The sequence below is a fragment of the Littorina saxatilis genome, linkage group LG17 (assembly GCF_037325665.1).
Source record: "Littorina saxatilis isolate snail1 linkage group LG17, US_GU_Lsax_2.0, whole genome shotgun sequence".
NCBI classification, from domain to species: Eukaryota; Metazoa; Mollusca; class Gastropoda; order Littorinimorpha; family Littorinidae; genus Littorina; species Littorina saxatilis.
Window position 1 is genome coordinate 55,533,859 of NC_090261.1, and position 26,934 is coordinate 55,560,792.

The window sequence follows — 26,934 nt, forward strand, 5'->3', positions numbered from 1 at the left end:
TGCAAGTTTCCAGTACAAAGGACTTAACATTTCTTACATACTGCTTGACTAAAATCTTTACAAAAATTGACTATATTCTATACAAGAAACACTTAACAAGAGTAAAAAGAGAAACAGAATCCGTTAGTCGCCTCTTACGACATGCTGGGGAGCATCGGGTAAATTCTTCCCCCTAACCCGCGGGGGGGACTGCTTCCCTACCTTCTTCTTATTCAATTTTAAGTCCAACATTTCAATCAATATGAGGCTTATATCACGCGTATTCCGTGGGTACAGTTCTAAGCGCAGGGATTTATTTATTTCTTTTATTTTTATGCAATTTATATCGCGCACATATTCAAGGCGCAGGGATTTATTTATGCCCTGTGAGATTGAAGTTTTTTACACAATACGTCACGCAATCACATCGGCCAGCAGATCGCAGCCATTTCGGCGCATACCCTACTTTTCACGGCCTATTATTCCAAGTCACACGGGTATTTTGGTGGACATTTTTATCTATGCCTATACAATTTTTGCCAGGAAAGACCCTTTTGTCAATCGTGGGATCTTTAACGTGCACACCCCAATGTAGTGTACACGAAGGGACCTCGGTTTTTCGTCTCATCCGAAAGACTAGCACTTGAACCCACCACCTAGGTTAGGAAAGGGGGGAGAAAATTGCTAACGACCTGACCCAGGGTCGAACTCGCAACCTCTCGCTTCCGAGCACAAGTGCGTTACCACTCGGCCACCCAGTCCACATTTCAACTGATTATGAAGAACTTTTTACAGTGGAAGGCCACAGAGCTATACTAGCGCATCGCAAAGGACACAGAATATAGTTCAGACACGTGATAGTAAAGCTACATACCAGCCGATCTTGGCCTTAACTTTATGTCCTCATGTTTTCAGTGGTGCAAAGAGATGTGTGCATTTTAAGTCTAACAAAATATGTATGTCGACCAACCTTCAAGCTTTCCAATAAGTTTCAGTTTTCTCCCAAGAATGTCAGACAGAGCTTCCGTAAATTCTTCCTCACAAAGGTAAACATCGGAAGAATTTGCCTCTTTGAGGCAAGCATACCTGAAAACAGAACAGGCATATTTACATCAAGATTTCACCTTTGGGATTTCATAATAACTCCAGTAAAGAAGCCAAAATGCACACCACAGAAAATTAACTGTGAGCAGAATTTTAGAAACACTCAAGATTAGCGAATGGTATTGTGAGGTGTGATTCAAGGATGAAACGATTTCAAGGGTGGGTAAAATGTTTGATTACTGGCACTTAATTAGCAAACAACAGTACATTCTTAACTGGTCAGTCAAGAATACATAGTATATCTGCAGACCAGGCATCTTAGTTATTTTCAAAACTTCACCAAAACTACCACTCCAATACTTTTAAGGCCTCGGTCATTGACGCATACTTTTTTGATCTGACGCATTGGCATGATCTCTGGCTGGTCGACCATCCTATGGTTTTGACAGGTAGCAGGTCTTCTGACCATCAATTTTCCTACCAAGCCGACAAAACCAGGGCAATTTGGACCAATTCATATTTTCAATCCAGGTCCAACTGACCTATTGTCCTATTGAGGCTGAAAACAGCATTGCCAATGCGCACCCCTTCCTCCCTGCCGCTCCTCCCCCGACCCCCCCCCCCCCCAGCTCATTCCGCACAGACCACAGTACTCCCTTCTTTTCTCCTTTCCCTGAACCCCTCACTACCCTATCCTTCATTCTCCGCTCCCCCCTACAAATGCCACGGACACAAGCAGTTTCCCTACGTGATGGCGTCGCTGTAGCAGACAGCTTTGTTGAAGGGCAGGGTCCAAGGCGTTGTCGTCCAGATTACTGCAGACACTGCACCATCTTCCCCTGCAATGCAGCACATCATGTCACTTAGCTCAAGTACATCATGCAGCACATCATGTCACTTAGCTCAAGTACAGTGGTACAGTAGAACCCTCCCCCCCCTTTTAAGATCCCACAATTTAAGACCCAACCCTAACTAAGCATATTCTAAGACCTTGCTTTTTCAGAGGTTTTTTTCACAACCTCTGTTTGTTTGTTCATTCATGGGCTGAAACTCCCACGGCTTTTACGTGTATGTCCGTTTTTACCCCACCCTTTAGGCAGCCATACGCTGCTTTCAGAGGAAGCTTGCTGGGTATTTTTGTGTTTCTATAATCCACCGAACTCTGACATGGATTACAGGATCTTTTTCGTGCGCACTTGGTCTTGTGTTTGCGTGTACACACGGGGGGTGTTCGGACACCGAGGAGAGTCTGCACACAAAGTTGACTCTGAGAAATAAATCTCTCGCCGAACGTGGAGACGAACTCACGCTGACAGCGGCCAACTGGATACAAATCCAGCGCGCTACCGACTGAGCTACATCCCCGCCCTGTGCTGACTTCATAACCTCTGTAAATCTACCTCCATTTTAAGACTTCCTCCTTTTTCAGATTGTTCAAGGTGTTAAAAGGTAGGTTCCACTATTACACTGTTTAAAGTTACTGGCCCATAAGTTATATGATTGGAGGGTGGGGTTGGGGAGAGGAGGGGGCAAAATCTTGCCACAAATAAATCCATCCAAAAGCACAATTAAGATGATCAAAGTATGATTTATACTCACCCACAATATCCAGCAGTCTCTCGGTCAGCCTGGTAAGAGGGAGCCTTACATAAACAGCGGTGCTCCTGTGCTCTGGGTTGTACTCAAGTTCTGCTTCAGCCAGGGCAGTCCTGCATACATAAGAAATAGGAACAGAGTTTTACAAACCAAGAGGTTATTACTGCACAAACACACACAAGAAATGAGAAAAGGAGTAACAAAAATAATATCAAGAGTCTGTATTTTGTGCACTTGCAATAGAGTTTGTGAAAAAGAGAAGAAGACTAAATTCTGTGTAAAGATTTGTTTGTTTGTTTGTTTAACGCCCAGCCGACCACGAAGGGCCATATCAGGGCGGTGCTGCTTTGACATTTAACGTGCGCCACACGCAAGACAGAAGTCGCAGCACAGGCGTCATGTCTCACCCAGTCACATTATTCTGACACCGGACCAACCAGTCCTAGCACTAACCCCATAATACCAGACGCCAGGCGGAGCAGCCACTAGATTGCCAATTTTAAAGTCTTAGATATGACCCGGCCGGGGTTCGAACCCACGACCTCCCGATCACGGGGCGAACGCCTTACCACTAGGCCAACCGTGCCGGTATCTCTGTGTAAAGAAAGCAAGGTGAAAACGAAAAGAGCAGATTATTGAAAGCAGAAAAGACCTGGTGTAACATAACGATGCACCTCTATGTCTGCTGTGTGTGTGTGTGTGTTTGTGTGTGTGTGTGCGTGACTGTGTGTGCGTGTGTACATTGATGATGATGAGACACAGCTGTTAAAAGACGTTTGCATGCGAGTCATACCTGGAAGATGGAGACCAGAAAACAGGCATGTAGTCTCTGTAGATCAGTCCCTGCAACAAGACAAAGAAAATGGTGGTTCAAGAAAGCAGTGTTTCAAAACACATTGCATTACTGTAACCCATGATCATGCATTCTGTACACCTGCAGAAAATTCACAGGTAAATATATACATATCCTTTGCTACTGAAAAAAATAAGTGTATTCACAGACTTAATATCACAGCCAAACAAATGTTACATGCTCTGGTAGCAAAAATACAAAAACAATGACAACTTCTTTAAAATGCAGCATAGTTTACACACATACAATCAAACCCCCATTAAAAGACCTAACAAAATCTGAGAAAATCAGGTCTTAAATGGGAGGGAGACATAAAATGGGGGTACATTCATAGAGGTTATGAACAGAAAATCTGAAAAAGCATTGTCTCAAAGAGGGGGAGGGGGGGGGTGGTGTCTTAAAAGGGGGTTCCACTAAACCCCTTAACCCATTCACATAAGATGTGCCGCACCTTTTCATAGATGTTATAGAAGACGTCCAGCTGAGCTGCTTCATAGTCGGGGGACAGGGTGGTGTAGTAGGAGCTCCAGTCAGCCATCACTCCCCATCTCCTGAATGACGCCATCTGATCTTTCAAGGCTTCTGCTGCAAACTTTTTCGCTGCACGTAACAATAACAATTTTCAGTTAGTCAGAGTCAGGAGGATGAAACTGGAAGTTACTCGTTTGTTTCAATGCTTGTCATTCTCTCAGGTGCCAGGAGATTGATGCCACATAACTCTCAGTTACTCTTGCTTCACATGCCCTATGCATTTAGAGCGCTTTGTCCCTTTGTTTTTTAGATCTTAAAATAGCACACTTCCTCATTGATGTAGATTTCAACTTATTAGTTTCATGAACATTGCACTGCTGTACAACAGACTGATTGACAAAAGACTTTGTAAACTGAGGCTGTCCTTTACAATTCTGTTAGTTTAGCTTTTTGGAAACCTTTGTTCAGTTATTGACAAAAATGATTGTCCTAACACCTTTACATCAAAGAAAAAAAAAGAAAATCGCAGTTTGTGTTAAGACTAAACACTCAGTCTGGGAGTTAAATAATTTAATAATAAAAACAACATTCAAACAAAAACAAGGCCATGTCATCAAAAGAACAAATTACCTTGATCTCTGATTTGAACGGATGAAAGATGTGTGGACTGTCCTTTTGTCCTGGCCTGAGACAGGGCCTTGATTTCAATGGGCATTCCATGGCAATCCCACCCAGGCACGTAGTGGACTCTGTATCCACGCAGGAGTTTGTACCGAGTTGTGATGTCCTTAAGAATCTGTGAGAAAAACAAGTGAATGATTGATTCAGACTCACCACTCCAGTAGGTTTGTTTGTTTGTTCGTTCATGGGCTGAAACTCCCACGGCTTTTACGTGTATGACCGTTTTTATAACCCACCGAACTCTGACATGAATTACAGGATCTTTTTCGTGCGCACTTGGTCTTGTGCTTGCGTGTACACACGGGGGTGTTCGGACACCGAGGAGAGTCTGCACACAAAGTTGACTCTGAGAAATAAATCTCTCGCCGAACGTGGGGACGAACTCACGCTGACAGCGGCCAACTGGATACAAATCCAGCGCGCTACCAACTGAGCTACATCCCCGCCCACTCCAGTAGGTAAATGTGTTGTATTGTGTAACTTGTAAGCAGACCATATAGATCTATTTCAGAAAGTGACATGGAGTTTAAGACATAGAGGTTGACGGTAGAAAGATTAAAACAGTCAACGCAACTATTACTTCTAGACTTAATTCCTTGATTGATGACTGCACAGAAAATTAACCAACTCATTCAGTCACTTAAAGTGTAAAGATAAAATAATTGTAGGATTTGTGATGATGTTTGCGAAAGAGACAGAGAGACACATGCATACATACACTTCTACACAAACACACCCCCACCACACACACTCAAAACAAAAAACATTGAAAGAAAGGAAAAGCATAGAAAAGAACATCTGGCCATTTGGAAGACAAATATTCAGATGTAATTTGTAAACCAGTTCCAGGCATGACTAGTCAATAATCCTAATGCATTAAACTCTAATCTTTTTTCTTTCTTTCCGTTTTTTTTAATTTTCATACATCTACTGAGATCCAAAGAATGAGAAAAACTGTTCAGCTTGGAATAAAATAGTTAAACATCGTTTAATTACAAAATGGTACCTGTTATAAAAAGGACAACCTTGAAACAAGTAAAAAGTGACCCTGAATAGACAAATTGTTGAGTTTTTCTGGGTTGTGAAAGAGTGAATTCCCTTGCTTTTTACTCGGACAAACATTGGAGGGGTCAATCACTAGCGAGGGGTGTGTTGGAAATATGTGGACAGGAGCACGTGTGAAGTTATTTGTCAGAGGAAAAACAAGGGCATTCACTCTTTCACAACCCATACAAACCCGACGGAGTTATTTAAAAAAATCGTTCATTGCAAGTGGTCTTTCACAACAGATATATATGATATATATTTTGGTCATGTAAAAAGACAAAGGGCTAACAGCTATGTCTTTTATATCATCGAAGGGGCCAAACTTACTTTGTTGACTGCATGCCCCACATGTGTCTTGCCATTGGCATAAGGTGGACCATCATGCAGTGAGAAGACTTTCTCTCTTGGCTGTGATGCTTGCCAGGCATAGAGTTGCTCAAACCCTGCAGTCTGATAAGTGATTTAAAATCAAGCATATTTTATTGTAACTTGCACAACCTGAAAGTGAAACATACATGAACAAATAAACTGACAGGCACACTGAAACAACCCTTGTCAAGATTTCACTGAAGTAGCAAAATTACATGTGGACTGACTGGTTCAAGAAAATACATATGTATAATGATGAAATGAGCTCTTTTCCTTCTACAGCTGCATAATCATGTTTTGCGTGTTAAAGACTTTCATTCTTTGCAGGCAGTATAGTAGTGCCCACAAAGATGCATATAAAGCAAAGCCACAAATAAGGCAAAGATTACCATCAGTATGAACAAGAAGAGCAAACGCTCGATCGAGTCACTTTCGCAGTTCTGAATATTATATGAGGCATCAGATGGACAGGAAGAAATTGCTATTCACAACACAATGAGTCACGTTCACATAAAATTTGAGCCCGGTCACTTTTATAGTTTCCGAGAAAAGCCCAACGTTAAGTTGTGTGTTGCCGAACAGAAAAGGCTAGTTATCTCCCTTGTTTTTCTGATAACGTTCGTAAAAGGCTACAGATGTAAATACTTTGATGTAAAGAATAATCCTACAAAGTTTCAATCACATCCGATGAACTTTGTCAAAGATATAAAATGTCTAATTTTTCCTTTGACGCTGACCTGTGACCTTGAAAAAGGTCAAAGGTCAACGAAACCATCGTTAAAGTGTAGAGGTCATTGGAGGTCACGACTAAACAAAATATGAGCCCGATCGCTTTGATAGTTTCCGAGAAAAGATATAAAATGTCTAATTTTTCCTTTGACGCTGACCTGTGACCTTGAAAAAGGTCAAAGGTCAACGAAACCATCGTTAAAGTGTAGAGGTCATTGGAGGTCACGACTAAACAAAATATGAGCCCGATCGCTTTGATAGTTTCCGAGAAAAGTCCAACGTTAAGGTGGTGTCTACGGACGGCCGGCCGGACGGCCGGCCGGACGGCTGGCCGGCCGGCTGGCCGGACAGACTAACACTGACCGATTACATAGAGTCACTTTTTCTCAAGTGACTCAAAAATTATGAAAAAAACTTGATGACTGAAACTGAAACAGCTTATGTGCATGCCTGTATTCACAATTCGCTGAAGCTCGCATTTTTCATGATCCGCAAACTTCGACCATTATTTTTAATAATCACTGAGACTCGGCATGTAACCTCTACATATGGTCAAGAGTACAACAGAGCGTCGAGTGCCTGTATCACGAGTTGGTCACAAAACTAGCCTTGTAAAGGCAACCATTCTACATGCACCTCAATCAAACCTGTTCTAATCTGTTCAAAATAAGTTGATTTCAATATGCATGCCTTCTTGTGTTCAAATCTGTGTCTGTTGAGTTATATATCTGTGGATTAGTTCGAAAAAGTCGGTTGTCGGCGAAACGCGAAACGTGACACAATTCACACACTACACTTTGAAGCTGCATGTTCGCTTTCCCTGAGACAATTTGAAACTGAATCAATCATATCATGTTATGAAAGACAAAACAGTTCAATGCAGGTTTACTGTCAGGACGAACGAATGACCGGCGATGTGTATAATTGCGTTCAAAGGACGGCTGCTTGAGCGTAACCGTCGCGTTAGTTTTTCGTACCGAGTTCGTCTTCATTTTAACAACGAGTTGGAAGTCTCGCGTAGGTGGGAAACAGCATGATTTTAAAGCTTCTGTCGCTGCCTTCATTTCGGCATAGGACTTTAAGCGGTTTCTTGATTCCACTCTACATAGCAGTCCAAGGGAAAAATAATTGAAAACCGCGTAAATGTTATGTTACGCGCATGCAACAAAAAACGATCCCTCACTAGGACGTGAACGAGATTTTGCGTAAGCGGCGGCCATTTTGAATATTGTTTACAAAAGAGCTGGTCACATGCTGTTTTGGTCGAAGCATTGATGGATCATTGTGGCGAAAAAGCATGAGGTAAGTTTTGCTGTTTATGGTTACGTTCATGCAGTTTTGTCAGTGAAAGACATGAAATGCAAGTAAAGTGACCAAAATACATTATCATTTTTATGAACAACGGCATGAACGTGAAAACAGTGTTAGCAGGGGTTATCTTAGTCGCATTTGGAATTGTGGAAAATGTTTGTTGATTTGTTATGAGCACATGTTTGTGAGTGACCATGCTTACTTTTGGTGTTACTGTTTTTAATGTTACATGCGTGAATATGTTTGCTTTAGGAGAATGTTTATTTTATTTATTTTATTTATTTACGAGGATTTATATCGCGCACGTATCTCACCACACAAGGCGACTCAAGGCGCATGTTACCTATTAATGCCGTGCGAGATGGAATTTTTTACACAATATATCACGCATGTTTTTGACATGTTTTTTAGCGAGAAGACCAATTTTGGACGTAGTGTTGTGAGATCTCGAAGGATTAAAAAAAATTGTTACGACTTACCATTTTTTTACCATCTTGACGCGTGATTGTAACTTAACACGAAAGTACATATCGTTAACGTTACGTACAAGCAAGTGCTGCATTCATTTTAGATCGGGGAAATTTTAAAGGAAAACAAATATGCAATAATCTGAACATTTGCATTCTCGATGAATGTGGATGGCCCTGGTACGATCTTAAACCCAAGTTTGAATGTTCTGTTCATACGTAACCTAACGCAATCACAGTGACAACATGCCCGTGTAAAGTTACATGCTAACTATCACCTTGTTGATGGAAACTGAATCTGCAAGTACCTGTCTGATTTTTCAAGATGATGCGTTTTGAATGGCGATCTTTAACTTCAGTTTGTGTTTTCGCCTGCACAAGGGATGTTTTAGTGATATATGTGTTTGTATGTAACTTTACTCCATAAAGAGTGGTGTTAAGTTACACTCATGTATTTTTCATCACACAAGTTTGGTATAGCAAAATCTATTGAATAGGAGCTTTTTAATACAAATGAATTGTTTGCTTCATGGTAACATTTGAATTATAATTGTGCATTATGTTACATGCAGTAAAAACGTGCATGCAAGTAACTTAACACGACAAATGCATGTTATGTTACCTGCAGTCATACTGACATTTTCAAATGGCATTGCTAAGATGAACTCAGGATTTCATTGACTGGTTCAATCCCACTTTGAAAGGTGACTGGATGGAAACAGTCAACAATTTTGCTTTTCAAACTGTTTAATGCTTCAAAATAGATTAAAGGTGTTTGCATGTAACATGACACCATAGGTTTTGTGTAAAGTTACTTTCAAACGTATCTTGAAGAATTTCACATTTTTGTGCACACAAATTGCACACTATAATGTTCAAAGAGTGGATAATTTAGTACAAGCATTTTTTTTAAACATGTGTTTGAATGTCACATAACACAAACATAATCATAGACTAAGGGATTATTCGGTGTTAAGTTACATGTATGAGTAAAAATTGCCGTCAACATAGTTTATTATCTTTTCTTTCTTTTCTGTGGATGCTTTTTTTTTTAAGGCTGCTTAACAACCAAGATATGGTTTAATGCAGGTCAACAAACAAACAAAAACCCACTTAATCTATTGCTTGAATGTAACTTTACTCGGTAAAAACAAAAATTCACAAAGAAGGTGAGTGTTTTCAGACTAAGATTGAATAATTATGTATTAGGATGAGTTTTAACAGTATGTGTTTGAATCACAATGTAACATAACACACACATGATCAACAGCATTAGGAATGCTATTTCAGGACACAAAAAAGTTTGTTTCATCGGTCCAGCATTTAATTTTTTTTAAATTTTCTTCCTTCCCTGGACACTATCAACTGAGACAACATCCAGTGAAGTTTGCAGAACAGAGTGGTGTGGACTCAGCTGACAATACTGTGACCTGCATTTCCAGGGGTAAGAATACAAGGACGTCAATACATTCAGGAAGAAATTGTGAGAATTGAGGCACTGGGGATTTAATTTTTTTGTTTGTTTCAGTACCGATGATCCTAGTTTTTGTTTAAATGTACACGAATATATTAACATGCATGGTAATTTATGTTTAATTCAATCAAATTGATGATTTTCATGAGATTAGTTATGTGGAACTGGTATGCTTTGAATATCATCTCGGAATTTCTTGTTATTTTGTGTTGCAGATTCAAGCCCTCATTGGTGATGGTGCAGAAGTACATTTCCTGAAGAAACAGCGTGAAAGCAAACAGACTTCTATGTGTGGCCCTTTGTTCCCATGCACTAAGATTTCTGAAGCTGTACTGTTGTCATGTATTTGTTTAGCATGAGGTCAACCAGCCTAGATGCATTCCCTCCATAATAAAAAAAAAACAATAAAAAATAATACGAGTGGGTGGAACGCTGTTTTGTTAATATTTCAAAACTCACAGTCATTGATTTTCATGTATGCAGAGGCTCTTCTATTCCATCTGTCAGTGCCACATCTGTGGTTAGCAGCTTCATGTTTTGTTTTTGAGTTCATGTTGTGCTGTTGTCTAGTTACAATCTGAAAGATAGGAAAGGCTGGTTGGTAGCAAAGTTTGGTTGGTAGGACATTTTTGGTTGTTGCCCAATGTTTTGTCTAACATTTGCTGTTTTGTTTGAGTATTTCTCTTTTGATTACTAAGGTGTAGCTGAAGTAATAACAAAAGTTGAATGGATATGTTTGCCTTTCCCTTATTCGGGATATTTTGTTTGTTGCCTAAAACTGGCTCTGAATCCACTTAAATTCAATTATTTCACTGTCTTAAGCACTCAATAGGTCATTCAATATTAAGAGAATGTTTTCTTCAATTACTAGTACGATTTAAGTGATTAAGAGGCTGTATAACAATTATTTCACCTTCAAATAGCACTAGTTGGTGTAAAGTTACTTGCATACGTCTTTTCTTGTTATTTATTCTTTCCCTTTATCACTTGGACTCACATTTTTGGATGTGAAATATGTTTATATCTATGTATTTACTTGTAGAACATTTAATTCTGGATGGATTTCTTTTTCTGGTGAAAAATGGGTAAGAAAAAGGATAGGTCACAGTGTTATGTTACATGCATGTATTGCTAGGTTTTCTATTTTATACATTAAAACGAGTAAAACAATTGTTGGGATACTTTAACCTTAATTAATACTTTAACTGAAGTATTTCATACCTTGACAATGTAGGAGCCTTTAATACAGTACATTTACTTAGTCATTTTACCTTGAAATTAGGAACGCCTGATGTTGTAAATGCATGGTGCATTATAAGTTTTATAACATAATTCAGAAATTGGAAAAATGAACTTTTTCTTCTTACAATTAAATATAAAGATAAGGCTTAACATATTTGAAGACTTTTTGTTTGTTTATTTTGCTTAAATATGTTACTTTTTTAACATTGTGAGTCAAATGTTCTGCTTTGTGTAAAGTTACGTACATGCAACAGTTACATCCAGTTTTCAATACTGTATCAGACTAGAACACTGTTGTTATGATTTAATCATTGAAAGTACACTTGTAGCAGGCTGTTAAAGTTAAATAAAGACCTGGAATTAAACTGGATTTGTTTTAAGTTGATGTTGATTGAAAGGGTCACGGTGTTACCGTTACATGCAAACCAAATACATTTTCTTCAAATACTACTCAGTAAATAGCCCATTTGAAATTTATTTTGGTAGGAAGTATCAAGATAACTATATGCTCCAATTTAAGTAAAAAAGATTGTTTTATGACAAAATTATATTTGTCATGCTCATGTCACACTGAGACTGGACACTATTCTGTACTCTTGACCATATGCATGATAAATGTTACAAAGTTATACAACATTTTCCTATTCAAGAAATTCTAGAGACGTTTTTATTTTAACCACTTAAACGCACGCAAAGCTATACTTATAACATATAGTGCACACGCGAATATATGCAATAGCCGTTCGACAATGAGACTGAGAGCAAGAAAAACTGAACAAAACAGGTAATATTCAAGAAGACAAGACACTGAAAGGACCTCACCTTCTGTATCTCCAGTTCTCTCTTAGCAGCCAAACCATCTTTGACTGACAGAGGAAACTTTGTTTTTGGTAGGCACAATGTGTCAGCATAGCGCTTGCTTTTGTCTTCTTTGGGTTGTTTTGCTTTTCTTCCTAAAACATAGTTCCAGAACTTGCTTCTTGACCTCGTGGATGTGAACAAAACAGCACGAGAGCATAATAGTTTCTGGCCATTCATTTTGAGTCACAGTCAAACAGAAACATCGACTTATATTTTTGTCATGCTGTCCATGTTATAATAACTGAAGAGAAAACCACCCAATCGACTTGGACAGCGAAAAGTTTCACTCCTCAAAGCGCAAGTTGTCAATGGAAGCGTCCATGTTGCAGTCTCGGAGTGAAGGAAGTTGAAAGGTCAAATGCCTTCCGCGACATGAAAGGACGACGTATAAAACCTTTTGGAAGAAACGTAGATACAAACAAAAATTCTGTTGTGACATTTTAAAGACATAGGCTTTTTTGTGCGCTTACTAGGCTTTGACAGACACTGACCAATATATTGTTGCAGGAGGTCAAGGTCACAGCTGATCTATTTCCAAACACTGACGGAAACGGGGCGGTACTGTGGGGAGGAGCAATGAGAATCACAACATAACCAAGCATATCTATCAGACCGCCGTCATGTGACTGTAACCTAACATGACCATGGCTGTCGCTGGAAAAAAGGCAGACACCAGTATTCCAACGACACCGCCAGTAATGGAGGGAATTGGTGCGCGACCATCAGCGACAATGTCAGTGTTACCTACATGGGGTCCGCTGCCAACTCTGAAACCCGCACTGTTACCCAGTGTAGAGCTAAACGTGACCATCGTCTACATAGCAATTTACGCTCTTCTGTTTTTATTTGTGTATGTGCAGCTATGGATGATATGGTACTACCGCCACAAACGTTTCAGCTATCAGACAGTGTTCCTCTTCTGTTGCCTCATTTGGTCAGGGCTCAGAACGACTTTATTTTCGTTTTATTTCCAAGACTGTGATTTAGCCAACAACTTGCCTATTATGCTTTACTGGCTTCTATACTGCTTCCCGGTGTGTCTTCAATTCACCATGCTTTGTCTCATGGTATTATTCTTTGCTCAGGTGAGAAAGTTTCTGTGTTTAATTCAATGTAATTGTTTTCATAACTTCTTATCTTATAATCTTATGAATATGATGTGCAGCACATATGATAAACATAATTGACTCAACAAAACATATTGTGACATAATATTTAGCTTGACTTGATTTAAAACAGAGACATTTTGTTTGATAAAAAGAACTTCAGTGAGGTCAGCCTTCCCATGAGCCCCCCCCCCCCCCAACACACACACACACACACATCACATGTACACACACCAGGTCCCCCTTTTCCAAATAACACAGTGCATTAATTCTTTTGCTTCCTCTTTCAAAATGTTGAATTTAAGTTCTTAAATTTTACGGCTGCCTGTGGTTTTTCCCAGCCCCCTCCCCTCTCCTGCCTCAACATTTCCTTTGTCTTTTAATCTTCCGTTAGCATGTGAAGTGCAGCTTTTTGCTGCCTGCTTCAGGAATGTAAAGTAAAGTTTTACTTTTGGTTTCATTGGTAATATCAATTGATGATATTGTGTGCAGTACTAAAGGGCCTTTCTGTGTCATTGTTATCACAGGGCTCCATCGATCCTATATCAGTATATGCTCTTCCACTCTCTCCCCCCCCCCCCCCCCCCCCCCCCCCCGAGTTTCAGTCTCCTGTCCGTATCACACATGCAGTGCTGTGTGGAATTTGAATTTAAGTACAGTGGAACCCTTTTTTCAGACCTAACAGGTTTTGAACAAAAATCTGAAAAAAGAGTGGGTCTTAAAAGGAGTGTTCCACTGTAGTATAATTGTTTAGTATGGACTGCTGTTGTGCTGGGTGTTTTCTCTCATGATACACATACCAAACAGGAAGGATTTTCTTCCTTTCAGTTTCACTTCAACAGAGGGGATATATATTCTTGCATGATGCATACATTATAATGCTGGCGGGATGGTTGAAGGGGGGGGGGGGGGAGTTGGGATCAGGGGGCCAGTAAAGTAGATTTCCTTTTTCACAATACTCCATTGTGGATATATAGTTTTTAATTGTAGTACTAGTAGGACAGCACATCTGAACAGTTGCAAACACAACAACTGGTCAGAAACAATGACTCAGCAACATTTATCTGATGATAAAGGGTCGGTGACTTAATGGTATTAGTAAACATGATTGCAGATTATAATAATAATAATAATAAATGAGCATTTATATAGCGCAACATCATAACTTTACAATTATGCTCTTTGCGCTTGACACATTTAAAATTAAAACACAGTTATACAAGCATTTACATCTACATTCATAGTCAGCAACGCTTAATTAAAAGCATACACCATCAAACATACATTACAAAAGATTCTTCCACTAAGGCCAAAAAAAAATTGGTGTGGTTACGGTAACCCGACCTACCCTATTTTTTTGGGCCGACCCTATAACTTTTTATTACGTACATTTGTCAAAAAAATACCCCAAAAAACAAGTAAACGAGTGCAGAAAACGCAATGAAAGCGAAAGCGCCCGAGTCGCACACTTATTTCCCTGTCAAGTAGGTTTAATTTGTACACATTAGAAAAAAAAGTTTTAAAAAAAAAGTGATTGCCTACCTTCCTACCCTATTTTTTTTGGCTATGTTACCGTAACCACACCTATTATTTTTTTTGGCCTAACTAAGTAATAAAAACATGAATAAAATAGGTAGTGAAAACAAGGAAATACCAGCTGAATACCCTTAAAGGTACTGACCTTGTCAAATCCAGGTGCACGGAGCCCCTGGGGCTTTTAGTCATACCTCAGGCAGCTATCCATTAGAAGAACTACCAAGTTTCATTGACTTGCACCCAAAGAGTCAAGAACTGCGATTTTTTTACGAATTAATTTCGGACCCGGCTGGTCTTGGCCTATTTTCGGATCTAAATTTAGATCAGGTAGATCACCACATCATGCACAAAAAGACACGTCACTAGCAAACTATGTCAGACGTCATCATGAGTTTGTGTAAAACAAAATGGAGGCCGGAATCACTCAGTTGAATCGAACTCGGACCAAACACCACATAATAACTAGGTTAATTTATACACTCGCGTGAACAGGAAACTGTCGAGCTTCACAGATGTCGTCGTTGGGTAGTTTTGGGTTTGTTTTACTACCATAGGAGGATTTTTGAACTGTAAATGCACTCAGCTGCAACAAAAACGCAAAACGAAGGCTGTGAGCTGCACTGTGCCTTTAATCAAACAGAACATGTTATCAACAATACTGAAAACAGCCCTAGATGTTTATATACATTATCACATTATCACTAAAACAACAAAATAATACACTACATGTAGCCTACTGATGGACTGAGAAAACAAAATCAGGGGTTGTATTTCTTAAAGAGGTGCGTTTTAAGTGCTCGTTTGAATGCTTGGGGTGACTGAGAGTGGCGGATGTGAAATGGGAGAGAATTCCATTGTGTGGGTGCGCAGAAAGTAAAAGTGCGTTGTCCGTATGTTTTGGTTTTGGTGTGTGGAATGGTGAGGATGCGACAGTCAGAAGAGGCACGGAGTTGTCTTGCTGGAGAATAGACGGTGAGGAGTTCAGAGAAGTAAGCAGGAGACGAGCCAGAAAAGAAGTTAAAGCAGAGGGTGGACAGTTTGTAGTCAATGTGGGCTTGAATAGGTAACCAGTGCAGTGTGTGAAGAAATGGTGTTGCGTGATCTCGTTTTCGTGCTTTCAGAATGAGGCGTGCTGCCGAGTTTTGGACTTTTTGTAGTTTATGCAGGAGGTACAGAGGACAGCCAGAGAGAAGAGAGTTGCAGTAATCAAGTTTAGAAAGAACAAAGGCACAGACAAGAGTGTTAGTTGTTTGAGAGGAGAGTGTGTGGCGAATGGTGCTGATCTTACGAAGCTCAAAATAAGCTGCTCTACAGACTAAAGATATATATGTTTGTTAAGGGTCATGTCAGATGAAAGGGTGAATCCAAGGTTTCTAGCTGATGGTGAGAAAAGAATGTCGGTGTTGCCTATTTGAACAGAAACAGGTTGGGGAGAGGGAAATGTAGTGTTCTTCTTTTTGCACAGTAAGACTTCAGTCTTATCATCATTCAGCTTAAATTTGTTATCGACCATCCAAGATTTAACATCAGTGATGCATGTCTGGATGGCGGAATGTGTCTCTGCTAAATATGATATGATAGTGCCTTTCACGCCTGGTGGCGTGTAGGGCAGCGACAAAGGACTCTGCTAAATATACATATCAGTTCATAAAATGGTTTGTAAGCAGTCGATGCCAGTGTCGTGACCAATACTAGTAAAAGTACATACGTGTATTTTACACTTATCGCCAAACATCTATTGTTAGATAATTCTTGCCTCTTGGTGTTTTGAGTGTGACACAGTTTCCTGTGAAGAATTAGCACAGTGACACCGTTATGATAGTCTTTAGACCTGCCACTGTTTTATCAGTCTCATTTCACCTTATCGAGGTGAAAAGGTTATTGGAAAAGTTTGAACAAAGAATGTGGTGACCGGGTAACATTTTGCAGGTCTGTTACCAGTAGAAATCTCAACTATATATCAGAAGCAAAAGTATTAACTGATCAATCCTACTCATTTCTGTAACAATATGTGTGTGTGTGCATGCATGTGTGTTTGTGTGTGTGTGCGTATGCATGCAATTGCATGCCAAGAAAATTGCAATTATTGTTTGTTGTTCTATTTTTGTGTGTATTTAATTGCTTTAACTGTGTGACCAGTTCTTCTGGGAGCCAAGATTCCTGCTGCTTCACTGCGCAGTGTACAGTCGAACCTCCCTTAAGCTTTTAGCACACACACACACACACACACACACATGCACACACACACACACATGCACACACACACACATGCACACACACACACATGCACACACACACACATGCACATACACACACACATGCACACACGCACACACGCACACACACATGCACACACACACATGCACACACACACACATGCACACACACACACACATGCACACACACACACATGCACACACATGCACACACACACACATGCACACACACATGCACACACACACACATGCACACACACACATGCACACACACACATGCACACACACACACATGCACACACACACACACACACACACATCTCGCCCCCTGATTTAAGACTTCCCTGTTTTCTAACAAATTTCTGTTCATAACCTCTGTTTTAAGACTCAGACTAATTGGTGCTTTCAGGTCTTAAAAGGGAGGTTCCACTGTTTATCGGTGTTCCAGTGCCCTGGCCATGTAATCATTATACAGCTGCAGAGCATTATGTAATAAATTCAATCGTCTCTTTCAAGTGCAGAACAATCTACATGATCTAGATATCTCGTAACATTATAGGCAGTACAGATCCATATATTTGTAATTTTGGTTGCATAAACACTAAATAGCATTTTGTCAAACATTCATGTGGCTTCTCTTTGCAGGTTGTATTCAAAGCAAGAGCCAAGTATGAGCCTTCAAAATACAAGTAAGTTGCAATGGTTACTTCGCTACGATTTTTTAAAGTTTGAAATAGACGGAGTTACTTCCCATGTAACTGGAAGCAAAGGGTATGTAAGCCAAAAAAGAGATTGTTGAGTGTCATACTTATTTGTGATTTCTATTAGTGGTACATTGGAAGCACTCAATTCATTTTATATTTCGTTGCTGTTGGTACAGTTGAATTACAATTTTGTTTAATTTTCGGAATTACTTATTCATTTTTTAACAGTCATTTCATGTCTGTCTTTCCAGGAAACCCCTTCGTGTGGTAATTGTCATGGCAGTGGTGGTTTTTGTTCTGTCCAACCTGGCGTGTGCAGTGGCGGTGCGCATACACGAGAAGCAGTACTACTCCACTCCCATGTATCTGCTGTATTCGCGAGTGGCTGTCAACGATTCTCTGTTCGTCATCTTCGCCATTGCTCTCGCCTACTGTATGTTCCGCATGACCAAGTTGTCATCTTCCAGCCTCGTTTTAGAAGCCAAGGTGAGACTCAGTGCATTTACTGGTCAGTGATTTGTATGAAGTATATTTACAATGTTCATATGCAAAGAATTAGTGAGGCAAATTATCTTCTATCAGTTTTTCCTGTTGAGATTGTCTTATCAACGTTGAGGAAAATGTCTAACTATTCAGAATCAAAAGTTGCTGGATTTTTTCGTCGTCACTACGTACTTTGTGAATGTGAGGTTGGTAGAAGCTAGAGAACAGTGAAATAAAATGCGAAATGTCCTGATAACGATTTGCTCATAATTCTTCTGTAAAGGAAGTTTAATTAGGCTGATGATAGTGTCAATTTTTTGTGACTGCTCAAAATAGTCTTTAAAGATGATATCAATGACTGTGTTAATACAGAGCAGAACCGATTAATGAAGAGGTTTAATTTGCTACTTTTCCTTTTGTTTGAATTTCAGGGAACAAGCGTGTGCCAGGCTGTAGCCATGTCTGTGCTGATAGTCACTCTCTTCACCTCGCGTGCTGTGTACAACTTCATCACCATCTCTCCCAGCATCAAAAACAAACTGCCCGGCTTTGGCTACGACTGGGTCAACGTCAGCGATCAGGTAATAAATGGCAACAATATTCTAATAACACTATATGGGTCTGTCCCACTCCCACGTCACGTAAAAGTCCTTGGTCAGTCTGCCAGAAGTGCAGGTGTCTGATTACCCGTGAACACTAACACCTAGGTACTGCCACTCTTGTTTCCACTTTTTTTTCATGGGGAGAAAGTGACCCAATTAGACGACTCCGAAAATAACTCCGTCAGGTTTGTATGGGTTGTTAAAGAGTAAATACCCTTGCTTTGAGGGGGACCAACATTGTACAGGCCAATCGCTAGCGAGGAGTGTGTCTGAAACATGTGCACAAGTAGCATGTGTGCATTTATTTGTCCCGGGAAAATCAAGGGTATTCACTCTTTAACAACCCATACAAACCTGACGTAATTATTTCTGAGTATCGTCTATTTCACAGCAAAGGGCAAATACTGAATAAATTGATCAATAAAATAAAAGTAATACTTGATAGCTTTTGTGATTGCATGAATTGTTCTGTTGTGCAACTTTTGAATTTACTCATAATGTGCCTGTTTGCAGGTCTGCTCTTGTTAAAACTTGTAAGTGTTCACAAAAGCTGGTTGCTGGAATAAAGTAAATGTGTCAAGTAGGGGGAAAACTGATAACTTAACAGCTTCCTGTGCATGGTTTTACCTCCCCCCAACAAAATTCTGAATTTCCTTCGGTAAATTCCCTAAAGACACTTACTATTTCTGGTACACTATTCATGTTTGCTTCAGCTTATCAAACATTGTGTGTTTTTCTTCATCGTGGTTTTAGGTGGATGCAGTACAGAACCTGTCTGAGAGTTTTGCCTATGTGTCTTTTGGCATTGTTCTCTTTGTGTGGGAAGTGCTTCCTATCTCCCTGGTCGTTGTCTTCTTCCGTGTCAAACGGCAGTCCAGTGCTGTGGTAAGTAGTGCTGCATTGCAAGGTATATAGTTATGGAATTATGTTTGGGTTTGTGCTCTTATGGGGAACATAGAATTGCAATATACCCCTGCAAGCCAAGCACTGAGTGAATTTATTTTTGGTGTTTCCTGTGTGGACAGATATGTTGTATCCTTGCTGCTTTATTTAGGCATGTGCATTTCCTTTCTATTCGTTTGGATACTTTATCAGTATAACAGTAGCCGATGATGTACTGTGACTTGTACACTTAATGGCTATATATTTTCTAACAGAAAAAAAATCCTTGTTGATGGCACCTGTTCAGTAGCAGTACTTCTGATGGTAAATTTGGCCTAATTGAATGACAGGATAAAAATCATCTTTCATAACTAACCTAGTTTACTTTTGTTTTCTGGACAGGCATTGACTGACTTCTCCACCAGCAGTCATGGATCCAAAGTATTTTTCTTTGACAATCCACGGCGCTACGACAGTGATGATGACCTCTCTCAAATTGATGCAAGGTCAAGAAGGTAAGCATTATATGGTGGATGATGCAAGCTCTGAGAGTCTTACTTTTTTGTAAGAAGAAGGATACATGACTTGTCAATTACTTACACGAATTGACAGTTCTGTGGAATCTAGCGATATTGATGTCACCGCATGATTACCCAGGTTTTTCTAATTGCAGTAAAAAAATTTTTAACTTGCTTCTTGAGTGAAGGTACGGAATAGATGAATTCTGGAAATAACTTTGTGCTACAACTCTTCCACAACCCATGAAAACTTGACAGTTATTTTCCAACATCGCCTATCAGTATTAACTCATTGTCGATATCCAGGGGCGGATCAGTTGCTTTGTAAGGGGGGGTGCACTTTGAATCGAAAGTGAATGTGATGGGCGCGAAGCGCCCGAATTTGCTAGGGGGGTCCGGGGGCATGCCCCCCCGGAAAAAATGTTGGCTCAAAGAAGCAAAATGGTGCCATCTGGTGCCATTTGAACTTATAAATGGTCATAGAATCAGCTTTCCAATTTTTTTATTTTTTATTTTTTGCTGGAGGGGGGGTGCACCTGCACCATGTGCAACCCCCCCCTCGTCCGCCCCTGATATCCGTACCCACTTCTTCTTCTTCTTCTTTTTCTGCGTTCGTGGGCTGAAACTCCCACGTACACGTGTTTTTTGCACGAGTGGAATTTTACGTGTATAACCGTTTTTACCCCGCCATTTAGGCAGCCATTCGCCGTTTTCGGAGGAAGCATGCTGGGTATTTTCGTGTTTCTATAACCCACCGAACTCTGACATGGATTACAGGATCTTTTTTGTGCGCACTTGGTCTTGTGCTTGCATGTACACACGGGGGTGTTCGGACACCGAGGAGAGTCTGCACACAAAGTTGACTCTGAGAAATAAATCTCTCGCCGAACGTGGGGACGAACTCACGCTGACAGCGGCCAACTGGATACAAATCCAGCGCGCTACCGACTGAGCTACATCCCCGCCCCGTACCCACTCATATGGCTCTATCTGACCTGGTACAGATATATCCATGCACACAGTCACTTCAGTCGCTTCCTGTAACGTCGATCTAATGCCTGCATTTCAGCGTGTTGATACACAGTTTCTACACAGTTACCACTAATTCTGAGTGGCCTGCTGCAGCACAGCTGGTCTCGGCTAACTTTGGTGTCTTCAAAATGGTATGTTAAGAAGGAAGTAACTTCAGTGCCAGAAGATACTGAATTGCCACAGTGTTGTACAGATGCATCCTGGATTATTTTGCAAGTTCTGATCAAGAGATGTGGTTACTTTATCCACTTTCTTGTCATTTTGAGATAGTAGCCACTTTCAGACATTGCAGATCAAATAAGCTCAAAACAACTTATCAGACTGACCTGCCCCAAATTTTGCGGGTTTATGTTGATTTTGGATATTCCATTATTTTGTTACTTCAAGGTTTGCTCAAAAAAAGCAGTAAACCTTGTTGAGTGTGAACTAAGTCCTTGAAACATTTGCTTGAGTTTTTTTTATTTCAGAATGTGTATGCCTGCATAAGCCATGTTTTACAGGATAACACACTTGCCTTTCTCTCTCTCTGCAGTCCAGGGGAAAGTGGTTCCTACTCCATCAACCGGTCGTCGTCGCAAAGAGGGACACCCATCAGCACACCAAGAGGGACCCCCATATCGCGCAGCATACGTCAAGGCAGTTATGGCACCCCTCGCGTCCTATCCTACGGGGCTGTCTTCAGCGGTGGACCGCCGGGAAGCAGGGGAGCATCACCCATGCCGGGAAGTCTACCAACAAGGGCTCTTATGCCACACACGCACTCAGCTCTCATGTCGTCAGCCACGGCTGACCTTTCTCCGTCAGATTCTGTGATGACCCCTCCCCCTCACGCCATACTTAATGGACCCCATGACTTTGAGAGACAGAGACTTGTGCATACTCCTTCAAGGGAGTCGATTCAACGTTCACAGGAGTTTTACAGCAGTGGTGGCAGACCAGTATGAAGAATGTTGGAAAATTAGAGGTTATGTTCTGTGCTTGTTTGAATCCCTGCCTTCTGTTTCTCAGGGACTTTTGAAGTGTTGATAGTTCTTAGACAGTAGAACGCTGCGGGTAGTTGTGATAAGACTTTCCCTGAAGGACAAGAGCAGTTCCATCAAAATGTGTTGTTAACAGGAAAATGTGGAGAACAAAGAGAATGTGGAGAACTAAAGGAATGTATAGAACAAGACAGTGGTAGTATTGGCGACAGATGAACAGGGAGGAGAAAAAAAAAAGATGCAGGTTGTGGGTATGGAAAGTGTCATGTCAAGAACATAGCTGATCTTAAAGACAAACAAAATGACAAATAATGCAGAAGTGTTACCGTCAAAGAACTGTTCTGCTGCATCAAATTTGACATTTTGTGAATTGCTGCTGCTTTGGCCCACAGCTCCAGAGTAGATACAGTTTCTACTTTCTCTCAGATTGGCTTCAGTCCAAAGATTCGTTCTTATGTCTCAAAGGGTCACACTTCTTGAAAGTGAGACATATTCCACTCATCACATTGTCCACATTTCTGTTCTCATGCGGTTGTGTTGATTTGTGTTTGCATGACAAAGGATAAAGGATAAGATAAAATGTGAAAGTATTCTACCGACCACCTTGTCATTCCTATACTGTTCAAAAAAAGAAACGCATAGTTGCTACTTGCCAAATGTGTTTTATTTTTCGAAAAAATTAACAGAAAATCCAATATTTAGATTATTTGTTTGAAATTTGGTATGGACACAGTTGAATGCACACACAGTTCATTTGCATCTTCAAATCAATCAGTCAATCAATACGATTGGGTGCCGAGGCTGTCAAGTCAGTAGGGGGTGTGACTGCCTTGAGCAGCAACAACTGCCCGGCACCTTCTGGGCATGGACTGGATCAGATGCCGGATATCTTGCTGTGGGATGGTGTCCCACTCCTCCTGAAGTGCCTGCAATAGATCGCGGTGATTTGCCGGCGCTTCTTCTCGCCTGCGCACACGTCTGTCCAATTCATCCCAGAGGTGTTCTATCGGGTTCATGTCTGGCGACATGGATGGCCAGGGAAGCACCTGGACATGGTGGTCGGTGAGGAACTGGGTGGTGAGTCGTGCTGTGTGCGGGCGAGCGTTGTCCTGCTGGAATATGGCATCCTGGTCAGCCAGAAGAGGAAGGGCGTGTGGGCGCAGAATTTCCTCCACGTATCGCTGGGCAGTTATGCGCCCTTGGACGTGCACCAGGGTGCTCCTTCCAGCGGTATTGATCGCCCCCCACACCATGACGCCTCCACCACCATGAACGGGTGCCTCATCCACACAGTTGGGCGCGTAACGTTCGTTTACTCTCCGGTAGACCCTCCTCCGACCATCATGTCGCTGGAGCAGGAAGTAGGACTCGTCGCTGAACCACACGTGTCTCCAGTGATTCCGGACGGTCCAGCGAAGGTGCTGGTTGCCCCACTGCACTCGGTTCTGGCGATGGCGGCGGGTGAGGACAGCTCCTCTGTGAGGTCTGCGAGCTCTCAAACCAGCTTCATGCAGGCGGTTCCGCACGGTCTGGTCCGATAATCAGTGTGGCCCGGGGAGAGCCTGGACAGAAGATGAGGCCGACAGGAAACGATTCCGGAGGTGGCGGAGCCGTATGAAACGGTCGTGAGCAGCAGTTGTCGCCCTTGGTCTTCCCGCTCGTGGCAAGTCAGCAACGGAGCCAGTGGCTTGAAACCTGACCCACAGTCTACTGATGGTGCTCTGGGACACGTGGAAGTGCCTGGCGATTGCACTTTGACTTTGGCCTGCTTGTAAACGACCCAATGCAATTTGGCGGTCTTCTCTGCTCAATCGGGCCATCTTTCGTCGCTGAATTGTCGTCTGATTTCTTTGTGGCGAACAATCCGCTTTTATGGGTTTTGGAAGACATGGTGAGAGCTCAATATTCCCCGAGTTTCACGAGATTACACTGAAGCATGACGAGTGGTCATGCCAAATGAGCAATTTTGACATTGTAGCCACTGATAACGCATGCGTCACGTGCAGAGCTCACTTGTGGCAATGGACGAAAGGTCGACGACCAGATAAACATTTTCTGCAGTTTGGTGGATATCCTTGTAGCCATATAACTAAATTAACCAAATATTACAAGCTATGCGTTTCTTTTTTTGAACAGTATATGTACTTTTTATTTCCATGTCAACTTGGCCCAAACATTTGCAAAACTTGTTCTGGGCATATTGCATTTAGGAACAAACACATTGCACTATTTTGTTTAGCCAAGTTTATTTGACATGCATGCTGAAAAAAGTGAGTACGGTACATGTTTTTCGGAATCGGTTACTATTGGAAAGGAAGGACGTATGTGCAATGATTGATTATTTGGTTGTTTTTGTAAGCATTACTACATTTTCTGTGTGTTTTTTTCTTTTGAATTAAGAAAAATCATTATCATTGTCAATGAAAACTAAGTGTGACTGTGTCTGTGCATTATTCAGCTGAAAAACAGAGCTTACAGTGTGCAGGAGCTGTTTGGTTTTCTCTGCTTAGCTAGATCGTGTTTCTTCAAGTCTCTTATTCTCATAAGCTTCTGCTAAGAAGTTGATGTGTGTCATTACTGTTTTAAGTTGTTGCCGATGATGTGAAAAGAAAGGCATGTTCTTGGGTGCTTCCACTAATTGCTTTTGCATAACCCAGGGTTCTATTTTTTTTTTTTTGGGGGGGGGGGGGGGGGAGGTGAGGGGAAGGGAGAGGGTGGGGGGGGGGGGGGGTTGAAAGTATAACTTTCACATGAAAGTAATCTTATCAAAACACATGAAAGATTTTGAAAGTATAACTTACTGATCTTTGCACTTTTTCAGCTATTGTGATGGAAATCTATATCTATGACTGTTGTGTTTGAAAAGTTCCATAGTGCTCGTTACGCACTAAGCTACTGTGTTGAATATTTTGTTCTTTGTTTAAATATATTTAAATACTTCTGTGAAGTAGAAAGATTTGTTGCTATGCACAGGAGAGAAGATTTTTAAACACATTTTTAGGTACAATTGTAGCATGTTCTGCCCTTGGATGAGTGTTAAGTTCTGCATGAAAGTTCTTCAAAGGTTCGACCTATATGGCAAAAAGAAGCTAAAGAATAGAAGTACAGACTTGTAGAAAGAGGACTACTACAAAAACCAGGCACACAAGTCTGATACTAGGATTAAGAGACTATCATACAGAAGAAGTGGCACCAGGTACACATAAGTTGTAATTAGATTCACAGCTATTAGTATTATTGCCTCAGTCGAACAGATCAAGTCATCCTGGTCAGACTTATAAAACAAGGTAAATCAGCATGTGACATGAGTGCAGTCGCACATCTCTTCAAAAACACATCTCTACAAACCAAAATGTGCTATTTGAATACTGCACTAGTGATAGTCAAGCACATGCTCTCGGAGTTATCAATTCAGGAGACTTCAATTAGGATACAGAGCATGGGCCGTTGAGACACCCAGAGGGAGAAGCTGTGGCAGCCCTGCTGACAATGGCGGCCTCTTTTTATGAGCTGCAGGAATTACCATCTAGTAGACGAAAAGTAAGAACAGTTTTCAGGAAGCAGCATCTTCTGACTCTTCTGAAAGCATGGAACATAAGTATGATTATAAGTAGCACTTTTTAGTTTGCATCTTTGTGATTTGTAATTGTGCCATACTCTGTGAAGCAGACAAAGCTATCTGTAGATTTTACACGCAGAAAATGTAATTCAAACTCAGTTTTGAATGAGAGCCCCTCCCTTTTCTGCCTCCATTTATCTTCATTACCGTATATATATCAAACATGGGCGTTACATCAGTTCTTATCAAATATCTGATCAGTACATTTGTAGAAACTCGCGATAAATGTAGCAGTGAACCCGTATGTAAGAAATGTTAAGTCCTTTGTACTGGAAACTTGCATTCTCCCAGTAAGGTGATATATTGTACTACGTTGCAAGCCCCTGGAGCAATTTTTTGATTAGTGCTTTTGTGAACAAGAAACAATTAACAAGTGGCTCTATCCCATCTCCCCCCTTTCCCCGTCGCGATATAACCTTGAACGGTTGAAAACGACGTTAAACACCAAATAAAGAAAGAAAATAGCAGTGAACCCTATGATGTACATGCGAGGTATGACCTAACTAGCCTGTGGGCCAATCATAAACTTTTCATTACTAACATTTACCAAGGTGGAGTTTTGCAATTCCCTGATGAATTATATCAACTCTGGTGTAAGAATTTTGCAAGATGTGGGTGTTGAATTATCCTCATGTTGTACCAACATGTATTGGTATGAAAAGCATCCTTTGGGGGGGGGGGGGGGAGGGGGGGGCAGCCTTATATTGCCTGATCCAATAAATATTTATATTCTCCCTCAATGATTTATTATTCTAATGTTCCTGAGTCTTGATGTCAGCAGTTTGCTGTGTCCTCAATTTTGTAAATAATGAGAATATTTCCCAAAGATAAAACTCAGAATAACACTAACACCAAAACCTTTGCAGCATTTGTAAAACTTCTGTCCCCTGACAGATGCTTATTTGTTGTGTTACTGAGTACGGTGGTGTCAGAACCAACAATTCTGTGATCCTGGAGTAAATTAGCCTCCGAAACTGTTGAATTTGAATTTCATAATGCAAGCTCAGTTTATGCATTTAAAAGTAAATCTCTCTTGTGTTAATATAGTTGGTGTTATATACTTCAGGGATAGAACTGTGCTGAAAAAGCTTTTTACTGTGATTACTACAAATGAATTTCCATCCAGACATCC

General features: G+C 40.8%; 2 protein-coding genes and 1 long non-coding RNA gene across 3 annotated transcripts in view; 2 read left to right on the forward strand and 1 right to left on the reverse strand.

The window, feature by feature from the left end:
• Positions 1-12,447, reverse strand: part of LOC138951665 (isoleucine--tRNA ligase, mitochondrial-like) — a 32,203-nt gene extending 19,756 nt beyond the window's left edge. The window contains exons 1-8 of the mRNA XM_070323210.1: positions 12,086-12,447; positions 5,999-6,121; positions 4,574-4,739; positions 3,924-4,072; positions 3,413-3,462; positions 2,623-2,732; positions 1,772-1,862; positions 950-1,065 (exon numbers count right to left, since the gene is read on the reverse strand). Of these exons, the coding sequence (XP_070179311.1) occupies positions 950-1,065; positions 1,772-1,862; positions 2,623-2,732; positions 3,413-3,462; positions 3,924-4,072; positions 4,574-4,739; positions 5,999-6,121; positions 12,086-12,301 (1,021 nt within the window). The 5' untranslated portion in view covers positions 12,302-12,447. The remainder of the gene's footprint in view (positions 1-949; positions 1,066-1,771; positions 1,863-2,622; positions 2,733-3,412; positions 3,463-3,923; positions 4,073-4,573; positions 4,740-5,998; positions 6,122-12,085) is intronic.
• On the forward strand, positions 8,487-10,392 carry LOC138951662 (uncharacterized). The gene is made up of 2 exons (XR_011451192.1): positions 8,487-9,991; positions 10,237-10,392. It is a non-coding gene; the product is annotated as an uncharacterized lncRNA (long non-coding RNA).
• Positions 12,448-12,620: 173 nt separating the features above from the next.
• Positions 12,621-22,794, forward strand: LOC138951666 (G protein-coupled receptor 137Ba-like). The gene is made up of 7 exons (XM_070323211.1): positions 12,621-13,209; positions 17,628-17,671; positions 17,938-18,172; positions 18,601-18,750; positions 19,525-19,656; positions 20,056-20,168; positions 21,736-22,794. The coding sequence occupies exons 1-7, from the start codon at positions 12,763-12,765 to the stop codon at positions 22,145-22,147; spliced, it is 1,533 nt and encodes a 510-aa protein (XP_070179312.1). The 5' UTR covers positions 12,621-12,762; the 3' UTR covers positions 22,148-22,794.
• The last annotated feature ends 4,140 nt before the right edge of the window (positions 22,795-26,934 follow it).